Source organism: Pelophylax lessonae (assembly GCF_965119305.1).
Source record: "Pelophylax lessonae genome assembly, chromosome: 1".
NCBI classification, from domain to species: domain Eukaryota; kingdom Metazoa; phylum Chordata; class Amphibia; order Anura; family Ranidae; genus Pelophylax; species Pelophylax lessonae.
The window spans coordinates 258,116,866-258,134,354 of NC_138768.1; the positions used below are offsets into that span (position 1 = coordinate 258,116,866).

The following is a 17,489-nucleotide window of genomic DNA, read 5'->3' on the forward strand; positions in this document are numbered from 1 at the left end:
GGGACGTTGGTCGGGCAAGCAAAAGCCCGCCCCTTCCAGACCTGAAGATAAGTCTACTAAACCCTGAAAGGTGCGCCCCCACCCATAACTGGGGTGGGGGGACGTCTTCGTCGGTTCCCGGATCCATGGCTCTCCAGAATCCCGGACAAGTGGGTTTGCGAAGTCATAAGGTCAGGGTACAAGATCGAGTTTCGATCTCTCCCACCGGCGCGATTCTTCCCTTCCAATATCCGACTATCCCCGGATTGTTTAGAAGATCTGCGGAGAGCACTCACGGATTTACTACAACAAGGAGTGGTAGTCCACGTTCCTTGGACAGAACGTTTTTCAAGGGTTTTATTCAAACCTATTTACAATACCCAGGAAAGAGGGCAAAGTGCGTCCAATTCTGGACTTAAGGGCACTCAATTCCTTTGTCAACATAAGAAAATTCAAAATGGAATCCATTCGCACAGTAGCAGCCTTCCTGCATTCAGGGGATGTCCTAGCGTCCATAGACATCAAGGACGCCTATCTTCACATTCCAGTAATCCTGGTAGCTCCGGACTGGCCTCGCCAAGCTTGGTACGCCGACTTGGTCAGACTGGTGGCGGACGTCCCGTGGAGACTTCCTCTCAGGGAGGACCTACTGTCTCAGGGACCGATCTTCCATCCTGCTTTACGATCGCTGGCTTTAACGGCCTGGCTATTGAGACCCAGGTGCTGAAGGACAAGGGTTTGTCAGCTTCAGTTATTCCTACTCTAGTTAAAGCAAGGAAAGCGACTTCCAGAAAGATTTATCATCGCACATGGAAGTCCTACATTGCATGGTGTGAACCCCTGGGGTTCCACCCACGATCTTATTCGGTTAGTCGAATATTAGCTTTTCTGCAACAAGGGGTTGAGCAGAAACTGGCCTTGAGCACTATCAAGGGTCAGGTCTCAGCATTAGCTATCTTCTTTCAGAAGCCTTTGGCTACTCATTCCTTGGTGCGGAATTTCATCCAGGGGGTGCGACATCTGGCTCCGCCAGTGCGCGCGCCGTTACCACCCTGGGATCTTAATTTAGTATTGTCGGTTCTTCAGAAACCTCCCTTTGAAGATATTAGGGAGATTCCTCTACCTACGTTGTCCCAGAAGGTGGACTTCTTGGTGGCTATCACTTCTGCACGCAGGGTGTCAGAACTGGCTGCATTATCTTGTCGTTCCCCATATCTGGTGGTTCATAGAGATAAGGTGGTTCTTCGTCCGAATCCATCCTTCCTACCAAAAGTGGTTTCAGAATTTCATAAGAATGAAGAAATTGTATTACCTTCCCTGTGTCCTAAGCCCAGTCATCCTCGGGAGTTTGCTTTACACTCCTTGGATGTGGTCCGGGCGATCAGGGTATACTTGAAAACGACAGACTCGTTTCGCAAGACGGATTCACTTTTTGTGGTCCCGGATGGACCCAAAAAGGGGTTGCCTGCATCTGCCGCAACTATTTCCAAATGGATCAGGCAGACGGTGGTACAGGCTTATTCTATTAAGGGTCTGGAGCCCCCGTTCCCTGTTAAGGCGCACTCCACTCGGGCACTTAGTGCGTCATGGGCCTTTCGCCATCAGGCGTCAGTGGTCCAGGTGTGCAAGGCGGCTACCTGGTCGTTGGTGCATACCTTTACAAAACATTATAAAGTTGATGTAATGGCATCGTCGGATGCCTCGTTTGGCCGCAAGATTTTGCAGGCCGCAATTTGAGGAGACCAGTGGTCTACCTCGAGGGTTTTTTTTTCCGTTGGAAATTTTTATTTGAGTCTCATTCTTTGTTTATAATGAGCCTTTAAAACTTCTAGTTGGCACCGGTTGGGCCTTCTAGATTGGATTTTGATTTCTGTCAATCCCACCCCTCATTTGTGGCACTGCTTCTGGATGTCCCAATTGATGTGAATCAAAGAGGACTACGTCTGTCAATGAGCGACAGAGAAAATCTGATTTTTGTAAGATCTTACCGTAAAATCCTTTTCTCTTAGCTCATTGACAGACGTAGTACCCGCCCCTCTATCATTGAGTTGGGTTGGGTTAAATTCTCTGTTACTGCTTTACAACAGAACTGATTTCCTGTAGCAGAGAGAGGGAGGATATACCCTCTGGGACTGCCCCTAGGGTGGAGCCAGAACGTTTTTTCTTTCTGCCTAGTCCTCCTGCGGAGACAACATAACCCAATTGATGTGAATCAAAGAGGACTACGTCTGTCAATGAGCTAAGAGAAAAGGATTTTACGGTAAGATCTTACAAAAATCCGATTTTTGGACATTCTGGCCAATAAATTTATAGGTACCTAGTGCAACTCACACAAAAAGCGCCTGGTTGTCAAGGACTGTTTGAACCGCTACCAAAAAATGTAACTCTAGTGCTAGCAGAGATCAGGCCTGGCTCTAACACTGCGGTTTTGTGTGCTGTGTATTGGAAGTAACAGTGATCTTCTGTTACTGCACATCTTGGGGGCTGGGTGGAGAGGTAAAGGCAGGTGCTAGCAGGTGTCGGGGCTGATCCTGCTAACGTTGCATTTTGGGAACACTATTCTATACTATTGGGGATGCTAGTATAGTTCTGATTCGTTCAGACACTATATTGATTCATTCAGACACTATACTAGTAACAGATTTCTAGTGTGTGTGTGTCACTGTTAATCAAAGGGTTAAAAATGTATTAGCGAACATGTGGCGGGCAATCTGACGCTATCCTGCATTGCCGTTCACCAACGCTAACTGACGTCACCCGTGACACTAATACAGTGATCAGAAAAAAGATCTGTACACTATAATATTGATACTGTGACAGGTCAGTGAGGGGGTTAACTGGGGGTGATCAAGGGGTAAAAACTTTATTAGGTTTAGGGTACCTGCCATATATTCCCTTTCTGGGACTGACGCTAACTACCACTAACTGCTGCTCACACTAACTGAAGTCACCAGTGACACTAATACAGTGATCGGTAAAATATCTGTGCACTGTATATAGTGATACTTTGACAGAGAGTGGAAGGGTTAACTGGGGGGTGATCAGGGGGTGAAATATGTGCCTTTGTGTACTGGTGTCAGAGTAGTGCTTGTGTACTCACTGATGCTCTCTCCTCACTCGCTGAAACTTAAAAGGGCTCCAGGAGGGGAGATTGCATCATTTCTTGTGCCTGTATTTCCATTAAACAGACAAAGGACATTCTGTGATTTGCCAGAACGGACCAGCAGGTCCAGGCCCTAAATCATTGCCCTGGACCTGATGAGTGATCGGTTCTGAAATAAATCCGATCACCACTGGATTGGCGGGCACGCTTGCCCCCCTACCCGCTGCCACGAGCAACGTACAGGTACGTTGATTCGCGCAGCTGAGTCACCTTGCCACAGTAAATGTGCGGTGGGTGGTCAGCAACTGATTAAAGCCCAGCTCCAGCCAAAACCGTTTTAGTGGAGAAAGCTTAAAGCCACTGTATGGTTTTATTTGCTGTCTGAGGACTGTGGAGAATACCTGCTCCATTCATGTGGACTATATCCCTTTCAGAGACCTTCAACTGCACAAATTATATGGATTTGCAAAGATTTGCACAAATTTCCTTAGTAATGAAAGATGAGAATTACAGCTCCAAAGCCTGCATCCTAAAATACATGTTTGATAATAAGACAATAAATAACCCAACTGACAAAAGCAGCCAGTACTCAGGGAACAGCTTACAATTAGCTTTTTGTTCTATCTTTGCACTCAGATTGAGGGGAACATACATCTGCAGATTTTGTACAGAATTATTCGAGCCCTAATTCTTTTGGCCCATTCCCAAACAGTTATTCCGTTCTAACATGAACAGCCATCTTCTGAGATGTATTTTTCAGTAATAATGAGTTTAATCCTAATCATTTTTGTCTGTTTATTTTTTTTTGTGACAGTTTGTGCATTGCAATGGTCACTACAATGACCCACCAAATAGCTAATGTTATTAATTAATGTTTGAACAAAACATTTTCCACAATTAAAAGATTTCTCACTTGTATTCTGAGAGTTTTTTTTAATAAGTGATGCCAAAATTTTATTTCTATTGACTAAAAATGTGGCTATTGTATGGTCAGGATCAGTGTGGTGATCGGCATCTTGCATGATTTTGGTCTTTATATTTACAGTTTCACTGATGGTAAACTGACGCTTTTAACATCGAACATAATGTTTGCTTTTCTTTTCAAATGCTTGTGCACACAGATTACCGGATTAATGGATCGACTGTTCTGTGCTACTTCTGTGGTCTGCGTAACTTTAGAGATCTAACCTACCAGTACAGGCAGAACATACCACCTGCTGAGCTTCCAGGTAGCTGTTTCACATTGATATTATGTAATGCAACTAATATAAAGAAATTCTCTAGTTATGGAAATACAGCCTTCAGGATCGGTGATAAAAGCCTCCATATATCTCAATACATGTAGGTTTCTCAGCACAGCATTCCTAGGATTCCTTTACAATTGCCTTTCCTGAGAGAAACATGGAGACTGCCATTGCTGACATCTGTTTTTGCAAATGCTAGTTGTCTAGCTTCAACAGCTTTTGAGTCACTCACCCAAAACACATATTCAGTGATCTAAATACTTGCTCCAGATCAGTGGCTCAGAAACTGTTAAGCCAGAGAGGCAGTACAATTGCCAGGCAATTAACATTTTTAGGACATTGGAATTAGCAGCCTCTAAGCCCTGGTTCACACTGTTGCGGCTTTTAAAATTGTGCATCAGTGCAATTTGCACTGCCAATTTCATTGTGGTTTGCGACTTCATTTCATTCAGTCACAATGAAATCTGTCAAAAGTAGTGCAGAAAACGTTCATAACCGCTGCGACATGAGTCATGGCGATATGAAGAGTTCCATTGCCAACAATGGGGTGAGACTTGTCATGCAATTTGAGACTGTCAAATCACATGACAAGTCGCACTGGTGTGAACGGGGGCTAAGACTTTCAATCTAAATGTTGCTTCAGTTAAGGGAAATTTTTGAATAGCTAAAAGGAAAAATACATAGGTGACACTAGTCAGTACAATTTTTAATATATTAAACGAATCTGTTGAAAACGTTGAACCTCATATCTAAGGTTGATCTGCATTCATTTTTATAATTAAAAAGATAAACTTTAGCTTTGCTATTTATTAATATTTATATATGGCTTTTTAAAAATTGCATATTCGCTACCTGCCAGCCTCTGTAATCACATTAACAGTTTGGTTATTATTGTGTGACTCCTTAGACCCCAGTCACACTGGGAGTATCAAAGCTGTGTTAAATCCATTTATATGACATTTCTAAATGCATATAATGACCTATAATGATTTTTCAACGGTGACATTTACACTGCGTTTATCTGTGTATTATGTGCAGTTATTTTAGCTCGGTTTAGAGAAAATCGAATTCTGTATGTCCAGAACCTAATTAGACATGCAACATGTGACTAAACACATGTAAATGCAAATGGATGTGTGAAAACTTGCTTTAATGGAGAGCAACTGATCCATGTGCAGAGCAGAATGAGACTGTGTATTACCGAATTTTAAACAGTATAGACACTTATATTTTTAATGTTTTACATCGCTATATGTACCTGCAAAAGGGGCCAGCCTGAAGTGGTCTAGCAGGACTTAATTTTCTGACTAAAGTTTCACTTTAGGTTTAAGTCGGGTATACTTTTTTTTTTTTATGTAACCACTGTGCTGGGCCCCTGGTGTTAGGCTTATGAATGCAGCAAAGAAGTGATTCAGTAAAAACACCATTTATTATCCTTACAGGTATTTATATTGCGCTTTAATTATTGTACATTCACATAAGTCCCTGCCCTCAAGTAACTTATAATCTAAGGTCCTTATTCATACAAATACTAAGGTCATTTTACAGTGGTGATCGAAAGTTTGGGCACCCCATGTAAAAATTTGTATTAATGTGCATAAAGAAGCCAAGGAAAGATGGAAAAATCTCCAAAAGGCATCAAATTACAGATTAGACATTCTTATAATATGTCAACAAAAGTTAGATTTTATTTCCATCATTGACACTTTCAAAATGACAGAAAACAAAAAAATGGCATCTGCAAAAGTTTGGGCACCCTGCAGGATTTATAGCATGCACTGCCCCCTTTGCAAGGCTGAGACCTGCCAGTGTCATGGATTGTTCTCAATCATCATCTGGGAAGACCAGGTGATGTCAATCTCAAAGGTTTTAAATGCCCAGATTCATCTGACCTTGCCCCAACAATCAGCACCATGGGATCTTCTAAGCAGTTGTCTAGAAAACTGAAACTGAAAATAGTTGACGCTCACAAAGCTGGAGAAGGCTATAAGAAGATAGCAAAGCGTTTTCAGATGTCAATATCCTCTGTTCGGAATGTAATTAAGAAATGGCAGTCATCAGGAACAGTGGAAGTTAGAGCAAGATCTGGAAGACCAAGAAAAATATCAGACCGAACAGCTCGCAGGATTGTGAGAAAAACAATTCAAAACCCACGTTGACTGCATGATCCCCCCCAGAAAGATCTGGCAGACACTGGAGTTGTGGTACACTATTCCACTATAAAGAGATACTTGTACAAATATGGTCTTCATGGAAGAGTCATCAGAAAAAAACCTCTTCTACGTCCTCACCACAAAAATCAGCGTTTGAACTTTGCAAATGAACATATAGACAAGCCTGATGCATTTTGAAACAAGTTCTGTGGAACGATGAGGTTAAAATTGAACTTTTTGTCCGGAATGAGCAAAGGTAGGTTTGGAGAAGAAGGGGCACAGAATTTAATGAAAAGAACCTCTGTCCAACTGTTAAGCATGGGGGTGGATCAATCATGCTTTGGGGTTATATTGCAGCCAGTGGCACAGGGAACATCTCACGAGTAGAAGGAAAAATGGATTCAATAAAATTTCAGCAAATTTTGGATGGTAACTTGATGCCTTCTGTGAAAGGGCGGAAGTTAAAGAGAGGATGGCTTCTACAAATGGATAATGATCCTAAACACACCTCGAAATCCACGGGGGATTACATCAAGAGGCGTAAACTGAAGGTTTTGCTATGGCCTTCACAATCTCCTGACCTCAACATAATTGAAAATCTATGGATAAACCTTAAGAGTGTGACAGCCCAGAAATCTCAAAGAACTGGAAGACTTTTGTAAGGAAGAATGGGCAAAGATACCTCAAACAAGAATTGAAAGACTCTTGGCTGGCTACAAAAAGCGTTTGCTGTGATACTTGCCAAAGGGGGCAGTACAAGATATTAACTCTGCAGGGTACCCAAACTTTTGCAGACGCCATTTTTTTGTTTTCTGCTATTTTGAAAGTGTGATGGAAATAAAATCTAACTTTTGTTGACCTATTCTAAGAATGCCTAATCTGTAATTTGATGCCTTATGGAGATTTTTTCCTTGGCTTCTTTATGCACATTAATACAAATTTTTACCTGGGGTGCCCAAACTTTCGATCACCACTGTACACAGGAGCCATTTAACCTACCTTGCATGTCTTTTGGAATGTGAGAGAAAACCGGAGTACACGGTGGAAATCCACGCAAGCACAGGGGGAACATACTAGTGCTGAAAGGCAGCAGTGCCAACAACTAAGCCACCAAGTATGAACTGCTCCAATCTCTGACAGAGATTTAAATGCACTTGAATTAGTGTTGTAATGTTGGGGAATTTTATAGCTGTGAATGAGCAATAGCATTTGCTGTTTCAGCTTAAAATGGTCACATTTGAGTAACTGTTTTTTTTTTTTTTCCAATGACTAGTCTTTAATACATTTTTTTTGTGCTCTCTCCAGTGGCAGTGACATCACGACCAAATTGCTACTGGGGACGAAACTGCAGAACTCAGGTGAAAGCCCACCATGCCATGTAAGTATTTCCGTATGCTGAATCTGGTTATTTGCTGTGTTTAAACTGCAGTATGGTTATAGGGACAAAGTCATTTTCTAAAACTGGAGCAGACAGAAACTAGAGCAAATGTGCATAGTAACCAATTGAATTCAAGCTCAGCTTGTTAGATTAAAGTGGAACTAAAGCCTTAAAGAAAATTAAAAACCAGCAGGTTCTTTATTGCAAAAGAGACATGCAGTGTTTCTTCTGAAATAAAATAAATTTACCTGCCTGTTTGCAATCCTCTGCAGAATGTACACTGAGTTTAGCATGCACGACTCCATTTACATTTCTGGCACATTGTCTATGCCGAGATGACTGCACTCCAGCGCATGCATAGGAGTGATATCATCCCATACCGGCCAATCAAGATGGCCATGGGAAGCTGCTGGTAAAGAACCTCATCAGAGACTGCAGGGGACCAGTCACATTGATCGAGGGAGCCTACCAGAGGCAGGAGTAAGGCAAGCATTTCTCCCCTAATCTTTGCACCTCTGGAGTAAATTGGTATATACCGGGGGGAGAGCTTTAGTGGAGAATTAATGACTACAGAGCCATAAAATCATGTCAACTATTTTTGATTGCGCTGCCACTTAACATATTCACACTTTTTTGACATGACATATTTGGGGTGTCAAAAAGTACAACTGTACCATTGTACAGTTTTTTCTTTAATAATTGCTCCCACCCCTTAAGTATTGCCCACTAGGTCATATACTTACCTTGACCCCTAATTCAGCAATCTGTACTGTGTGGCGTGCTTGGAACCGCACAGCCTTTGATGCACTTGAGACTGCGGCCCCATGCTCGCCTCCACCATTTACAAAGCAGAGTTAATATCCCTGCATTGCATGCAACCTGGAGGCCCCACCCACAATTAGGAATTAGGACAACAGAGTGCTAAGTAGTAATGCTTGTTCAGCTTCCCCTAGCCTAAATGGGCATGTAAGAGCAATTGTGCGGGTGGGGGGGGGGGGGTGTTTAGCCACACATTACCTGTGATGTGGGTAACCAACCAAAGTGATTGGGTAAACCTTACTTTGTCTGTACAGCATTTTTTTTCACACAACAATCACTCTCTCACCGGTAACCACATGAACCCCACTTTTATTTGGTGCCTTTTTTCTGGTAGACCCATGAATACAGAAAAATTCCACTTTCACTAGCCTCCTTTTGAGTGGGTATCTTGTATTAGAACAAGGTCAGATTACAAATTCTATATTTTCCTTTGAAGTTCTGTACCTTTTTGGTCTGGCCATATTGCACATCGGTAGAATTCTTGTGAGAAGATCAGGTCATCAATTTTATTTTTTTTAAATTTTTCAACATTGTAATTTGAATACCTGTTCCCAGTGATCATCTTTCCAAGATGCCATTTTTTTTTTAATTATTTGTTCAGGAAAGATGTGGCAGAATTAATTGTTTTCTGCATTTTCTGTATTTATTTAAAAATATTTTAGAATTTTTAGAATTTTTTAAAGCCATTCATGCTGAAGTCTAGAAAATTCTAATGTTTTTGCTCACAACCATAAATTGACTTCCTATTTGAGTTTTTCTTGTGCCATTTGCTTTTAGGGCCTCTTGGGGGATGGAAGTTGGCCTTTCATAGGATATCATGTTTCTTTTTAAGTACTACATAGGACATCACGGTTTAAGGGCCCTTTCAGACAGAGCGGAATCCGTCAAGCGGATCAGCCTACTCAGTGGGTTATCTCGCTGCCGATCTACGCTGAGCAGGCAGATGATAGGTCGGTTCCCCTATGCAGAGCAGGCATGGACACAACCTGCTGTTGTTTCTGGGGGATCAGATGGAAATGGACTGCCCAATGGATGGAGAACGGATCCCCATCCATCTGTTTTTAGCGGACTGAATCAGATGCCAGTGTCCACTGACATCCGCCACTCCATAGAGAACAATGGGGGGTCTGATCGGCTCTGCCTGAAAAACTGGCAGGCAGGCCCGCTCAGTCCACTGGTGTGAAAGGGGCCTAACAGTGCACAAAGTGTTCTTTTACCACCTGAAGCTTGTCGCTCAAAAAGGAGCAGGGGCTTCTTTTGGTCGACAGCGCTGCGATTTGCCGCTATTGCAGTCTGATTTATCGTGGCAAAATCACATAATTTCACGATTTCGCCCACAATTCCAAATTGCCCAGGTGTGAATGGCGTCTTACTCCGCAGCTGATATTGTCAGTTGTATGTTAAAAAAATAAATAAATAAATCAAAAAGGGAAAACAAGCAAATGAAATACAAAAATTCTGTAAAAATGCTAAGAATTGCAAAGTTGTTATAAAAACATCTGTGCAAGGTTGCAGCGCTGTGTTTTTTTTTTTTTTTTTTTTTTTTTTTTTTTTTTTTTTTTTTTTTTTATAGCCTACAGAATACCTATATGTTGCTTGATTTAAATCAACCTCCTGTAATTCTCTGCACAGCAGAATTTAGACTGGAAGGGGAAGGTACAACGCTCTTATCAGTGTGTGGCACCTCCTTCACTAGCCAGTCGCAGGCAGAAGTCATCCTTGACTAAGCTATATTGCTTTAACTGTAGGAAAGAAAAGTGTCGTCAGAACCCAGCTGTGCTGTCCGACAAGAATGTCCTCATTGGATAACTGGCAGAACAGAATTGCAATTTCTCTTTCGTTCATCAACGGACACAGCGCTCCATAAATCATAACTAGTGGGTTATATTGCCTCCTCCAGGAGTAGAACTAGGCAGAACAAAAAAACACCTGGCTACGCCCATGGGCCGTCCTCAGCTGGTATATAACCCCCCTCACTGCTCTAGGTAATCAATTTTAATCTGTATAGTCAGGCTAGGCTCCCGGCTTGGATCTCTAGTCCTAGCAACTTTCTCCTTTCTTACATCTTTTTTTGTTTGTTTTTCTCTCGGGAGATCTATAATCAACTACCAGGCTGGGTGACGAGCTGGATAATCTAGATTCAGTGGTCCCCCAGCCCAACCAGCGAGCGCACACAGACCGCAGCTACATGCTAGGTCGGTCGGGACATAGCCTCACGGGCAGAGGCTGGCCCCCAAGTCCTTTGTCTCGCAGGGTCGCATACGACCGGACTTGAGTCTGAGTTGCAGCGGTCCCTTTTTTGTCTGTGTGCGTTAACCGCACCATGGAAAGGTAAGTACAGCCCCCCCTCCACTTTTTTTTTTGGGGGGGGGCACGAGGGTAACCTCCAGGGACGGTCGAACCTGCCTGCATGTTCCCAACCTTAAATCCCTCACGGAGCTGGGCTTCCCCCACTCCCTTTCCCCTCTGTCTGGACCTGGAGTTTGGTGGGTATCCTAGGGCAGAGAATGCAGCAGAGACCCCTGGGATCTCCCCCGCTATCCTTACTCTGTAAGAGGCCTGGGATAGTGTATGTCCTTCCCTGGTAGTCTGAAAGGGGAGCCAGTGTGGGAGACCCATAGGTGCATGCCCTGCTGTTTGCAGTGTGGGTATAGTGCGGGGGGTACCAGTGCAGAGTGCACAGCAGAGTCTCCCCTAAACGTGTGTCCTACCTTCGGGGGGTGGGTCCCCTTGCAGAGGGTGCAGGAAAGATCCTGGCAACATGCTTCAGTGTAGCTAAAGGGGGCCATTTTCCCTTAGTCTCCTTAGCTGGTCTCCGGTTGGTCCTTGTTTTGTAGCCGAATGATGTCACGAGGGCCATTTTCCATTAGTCTAGCTGGTCTCCGTTTGGTGGCCATGTTTGTGTAGCGGATGATGTCACAGGGATGCTGAAGGACTGAGGCCTTTTGGAGATGCCAAAGCTCCTTCTCCTCCTCCTCTTCCATCTTCGTTTCCTCTTCCTGTGCCTGGGACATATGAACAAGGATACCGTCCATGATGATGCTGAGTTTGAATTCTCGGCACTCCTCCAGTTAGTAGGGTGAGTCTTTGGGGGTCCCTGTTATCTCTCTCTCTGCTGATAGGTACCCTGAGCCTTGGGGGGGGGGGGGATCCTTTAGTGATGCCAAAAAGATTGTTTTTGTACTGCAAGGTCTTGCTTTCCTTATGGGAACCTCAGGGTCACGGCTTCCCCACTGACCCCCTCATGGAGGTGGCAGGTTCCTGGGAACCCCAACTTCCCATGGTTGCACTGATGGTGGTCCTGCAGTCCTTCGTGTCCTGGGTGGAAGTGGCGTGTGGGCAAAGGCCCAGGAGGAAGTGCCCCCCACCTTCCCCTGCTTAGTCTGTGTCTTCTTATTCTGAGCCTGATGCCACTGTGGACGTGGCCCGTCCAGGAGGGCTTAATATCACACCCCCAGATCCATCCGATAGTGAGGATGATTCCTCCATGGTCGCAGCAGACAAAGGAAGGTGTTTCCATATGTGCTTTTCTTTGACAGGTTTTCCTGTAAGGAATGGGAACAAGCAAAATGATCATTTGTGAATAAAGCAAACGTGATCGCAGTAGAGGAATTCCCATCCTTTAAGGACCCGGCCGACCTTGAAAGCGGAGGCTGTGGCATGCAGCATGTTTACTATGGCTTCCTCTCCTCTCCTCTCCTTCCAGCAAGATACACCATAGTATGTGGAAAGCGTACATTTCTTGGTGTGAGTCGATTGGCGCTCATCCTCGATGCTTTTCTGTGGCTTGGATCTTAACATTTCTTTATCGGGGCGTTAATAAGAAGTTGGCCCTGAGTGCCAGCACAGACACCTGGCCCATGATGGTAATCTTCTTTCAGCGACCCCTAGCCACGCACTCTTTAGTTCGTACCTTCATTCAGGGGGTTTGACATGTGGCTCTACCTGTACCGTCTGTTTTGCCGCCATGGGATTCAAATTTAGTGCTTTCGGTTCTTCCAGAAACCTCCGTTTGAGAATATTCTGTAGATTCCCTTGCCTACATTATCCCAGAAGGTGGCCTTCTTGGTGGCTATTACCTCGGCCCGCAGGGTATCGGAGTTGGCGACATTATCCTGTTGCAGTCCCTATTTGGTAGTCCATTGGGATAAAGTGGTTATTCTTCCCTGTCCATCATTCTTGCCCAAAGTTTTCTCTAACTTCCATTTGAATGAGGACGTGTTGCCTGCCTTGTATCCCAAGCTGGCTCATCCCAAGGAATTTGCTTTACATACATTGGATGTGGTTTGTGCAATTCTGGTGTATCTAGCAGCTACTGAGTCCTTTTGGAGTTCAGACCCGCTTTTTTGTGGTTACAGACGGACCAAGAAAAGGGTTGGCCGCTTCGACTACCATCTCCAGATGGATCAGACAGACGGTGACTCAGGCCTATTCCAATAAAGGTCAGGTTCCACCTTTCCCTGTCACGGCGCCTTCTACTCGGGCGCTGAGTGCTTCTTGGGCCTTCCATCATCAGGCTTCAATATTGCAAGTTTGCAAGGTGGCTACTTGGTCGTCCGTGTATACATCACAAAATTCTACAAGGTAGATAACTTGGCATCTGCAGATGCTTCTTTTGGCCGCAGAGATTTGCAGGCTGCTATTTATGAGGGGCTGTTCCCTCTTGAGGTGTTTTTTCTTTAAACCTTTATTTTTCAGATGGGGCTCCTGTTAACCGGGTAAAACTCCTGTGTCCTGGTTAAGGGCTCTTATGTTTATCCTTGGGTTTTTTCCCCACCCTTTATTTTCCTTTTGGCATTGCTTTTGGACGTCCCACTAGTTATGATTTATGGAGTGCTGTGTCCGTCGATTAACGAAAGAGAAAATTGGATTTTTGTACTTACAGTAAAATCCATTTCTCTGAGTTCATCAACGGACACAGCACCCACCCCTCTATGGGGTTTTGATACTTCTAATACTGCTTGCTACTAAACTGATTAGCTAGAGCAGAGAGGGGGGTTATATACCAAGCCGAGGATGGCGCATGGTTGTAGCCGGGTGTTTTTGTTCTGCCTAATCCTACGCCTAGAGGAGGCAATATAACCCACTAGTTATGATTTTATAATTTATAGAGCGCTGTGCTGTGTCCGTCGATGAACTCAGAGAAATTAATTTTACGATAAGTACAAAAATCCCTTTTTTTTTTTTTTTTTATTCTTTCAACTGTGATTTAGGTGGTTTGCTTACATTTCTATTTTAAGCACAAAGATTTCAACGGAAGAGTACCAGAATGACACTGGTAGCTTTTAGGTGGTTTAGGTTTGCAGCATCTGCCCAAAATTGAAATATCAAAACAAAAGTTGTAATGCTTTTACCAGATCCAATGAAGGTAATGTTATTTTGAATTATGTTTTAAATCTGCATCTGACACTACTCACCCAATGTGTGCTCACAGGTAAAATAGGGCCTGCATGTAGCTGTAGAGTTTCAAGTGGAACTTTTAATGGAAAAAAATTGCTATCACAGGATTTTTAATGCAAAAGAGACATACCATGGCTCTTCTGCATTAAAATTGCTTACCTACCTTTCCACTCTTGTACACTTGTACACTGCGCACGCACATCGTCTTAGTGCGGCCAGTTAAAATGGACAGGGATTGATACCCAGAAGCAGTCGGGCTGAAGATGTCAGCGGCCGGCAAGAGAGCTTCGGGACCTCAATTGCTGGAGAGAAGGTGAGTATAGCACCACTTTCAGCTTAAGGCAAAGAAGAATTGTAAAATTTTTACCTTTTTTTACTAATCAAATATAAATTATGCAGTTTAATAGCTTTTGTATTTTTTTTTTTTCTTAGGAAATTCAACCACATTTGTGAACAAACAAGATTCAAGAACTGAAGTACTTGGAAATAAATTAGAATTTGATATTGGAGAGAATAAAGTCTCCTTGGCCTAGTGTGTCCCTTCTCAGAGCAATGGGAGCCTCCTCTGGCCAGCAGTTTGTGACCTCATGGTGTAATTTGCAGCTCTAAGTGATACATTGCTGGGCTGCTTACACTTTTATCGTTTCCTGATAAATGCTTGTAGCACAAGAGTGGAGTCACCTTAATAAATGTTGAGTTATGATGGTTTGAAGGCAGTAAAACTGCTATCTTTATGCAATGCAAAATGCCTTTCTTCCAGTTAAATGCAAATACATAATGGTTTAACAGCTTTTTGTTGTGCATTGCTAATGTTGGTAAACAATATACTGTTGTACATGATGCTTATTGTTTGTTTACTTATTTATAATACTTTTTTGGCTACGTTATTCAGTTTCAGTACTGTCTGCTTTTGTGGTCTTTTCAAGTAATAGACAACTATTTGTTACATGATAATGACTTAATCAATCCACTTCTCTTTTTATGATAAGGGCTAGAGTAAAAAGAAACATCCTGCCTGTACTGAGGTTCCTGTGTATGTGACCTGCATAGCTGAATATTGTTATTGCTTGTGGAATGTGTCTTCAAGACTCCAAAGGTCCACTTTATGGACAGCTGTGTATGTGGTGTGATTTGCTTTTACTTATTTTCTCTCTGATACCTTACTTTTTAATTTCGCTGTTGAAATTCCTAGTTTCAGAAATGCTTATAATACATAGTTCCATTTCTATTAAAATTGTAAACAAACTTGCTGAGTAAGTGTAAGGCTAGGGTTAAATGGATGATTTTAATCTTTTGCTCTAGAAAGGTTTAACCACTTGTTGGCAGTCATCTCATTTGCAGCTCACTGAATTCCATGGGCTGCTAATTAGATGACTGTCAACAAGTGGTGATTTAATCTCTTAGTAGCAAGAGATTAAAATAAGCCATGTAGCCCTAAATGGCAGTCAGCAACCAAAATGAATCCCCACACTGTGCAGGCTCCAGGAAATGCTTTTGTTTATTTAAATTGTTGCAAGGATCACCTCTGACATGTTTGCCCTGAAGAGCAAAACATACCAGATGTGGCAACTACTGCTGTTTAAATAAACAAAAGGTTTGCTTCAGTCTGCTGCAGTCTGAAGTGTGGTAATTCATTTGCATTGCCAATTGATTCACTGGAGTGCACCAAAGCAGGGCTAGCTTAGTAGGAGAGCCTATAATAAACCAGTGAACCCCTCAACCTGAGTGATATACACTTCTACTACATATTTGCCAACCCCTGGTATGACCAACTAACAGAATCCCCACATTAAAAAAAAAAAATAGATATTTTTTTTTAATACAATCTTAAGCCTGACTACAAAGTGGATTGATATTAAGCTGACAACTACCAGTATATATGATCTGTAAAAGGGATGTGTCAGATGGCACTTTGTGGAGTTGCATATTTTCATTTCATAGTTCCAAATAGGCCGAATACTCTGTGCACGAATTGCAGGTAAATCAATACAACATTTTTGACATGTGTACAAGGGAGGCTTCAAAAATGACAGCATAAACAGGTAAAAATAAACTGCAATACTAAAGCAGTATATTGGTTGCAAGAGTGAATTCAACAATGGGGATAACACTTAACTGGCTAATTGCTAAATTCCACTAGGGCATATCCTCCGATATGAATTGGATTAGTGTGATTAATTCCTATATCTGGACAGGTTTGAATAAAGCTAAAGTATACCTTCCATCTATATATGATGCCAACTGTTTGTCATAATTGGGGATTCGTAATGGTATAGACAGCTATCTGGTAGGGGTGATAATGTCTGATTTATTGCTCTGCATAGTTATACAATTGCCTAGCAAAGTTAGGGTGCTTTAACCTCCCTGGCGGTCTGATTATGTCAGAATTTCTGTGCTAAAAGCGGTACATTGTTTTGCATGGAAATATGTTGTTTTATATTTTAGGCCTGTAATTCTTAGGAATAACCCACTTAAATCTGTCCAAACAAGAGTCTAGTAGACATCCCGGGTATGATAAAGTTTGAAACACGAAATCATAAATTATAATAACCTCCCTAGTGGTATTCCTGAGTGTGGCTCGGGGTTAATATAGAGTACCAAAAGCGGTAACCCCGAGCCACACTCAGGATTACTCCACAATAAAACTCACCTTCCCCTGCGATCTCCGCCTGTCCTCCAGCCATCCTCCCACTGTGTGCTCAGCCGACGCCGGCGCTTTTTTTCCGGTTCCCTTCCCTGCGAGCGCCGCAACGCAGGGGGGTGGAACCGGTGGCAATTTAAAAAATGTAAATAAACCAAATGACATGATACAAAGTTGTTATCCCAAATTTTTTTTCGTTTTTGTGCATAATGAGTAGTTGCATCAAATTCTTCCTTATTTTCTTTTCCATGGTTTTATTGAAAATTTTCAGAGTACAAATATAAAAAGCAATAATAGAAAACATCGGTATAACATTCTCAATGGTCGGCTGTAACAGCCTTAGGGAGGCAATCATAATAAATACACCAAAGACCATACTTCACCACTCAACAAGAGAAGCTGTGCAGTGTATGGACCCGAAGGCTCCCATACAAATAGTTATTCAGAGACATCGGTCCTTAGTGCACCACAACCTTAGAAGCGAACATTGATGCCTACTGCAAATAAGTAACCTTACGGGCTGCTGCTAGAAGACTGTGCTGTAACCAAAACAAAATTTTAAGCAGCAGTATGTAACCACTGAGAAAACCTTAGGAAGATATTCTTCAGGAAGACAGGTATAAGGGATAGAGAGAAAAGGAAGGAAAAGCCCCCAGACCCAAACGGACCCCTCACTCGTTCCCAGTAAGGTAGCTGAGCCATGGTTCCCACACTTTGTCAAATATGTGCATCTTATCATCTAGTTGAGCCAACAATCATTCATTCATCATGA

At 42.7% G+C, this 17,489-nt stretch overlaps 1 protein-coding gene across 1 annotated transcript in view; it reads left to right on the forward strand.

The window, feature by feature from the left end:
• Positions 1–14,916, forward strand: part of CHFR (checkpoint with forkhead and ring finger domains) — a 115,039-nt gene extending 100,123 nt beyond the window's left edge. The window contains exons 16-18 of the mRNA XM_082243520.1: positions 4,204–4,311; positions 7,785–7,857; positions 14,509–14,916. Of these exons, the coding sequence (XP_082099646.1) occupies positions 4,204–4,311; positions 7,785–7,857; positions 14,509–14,551 (224 nt within the window). The 3' untranslated portion in view covers positions 14,552–14,916. The remainder of the gene's footprint in view (positions 1–4,203; positions 4,312–7,784; positions 7,858–14,508) is intronic.
• Positions 14,917–17,489: the final 2,573 nt, after the last annotated feature.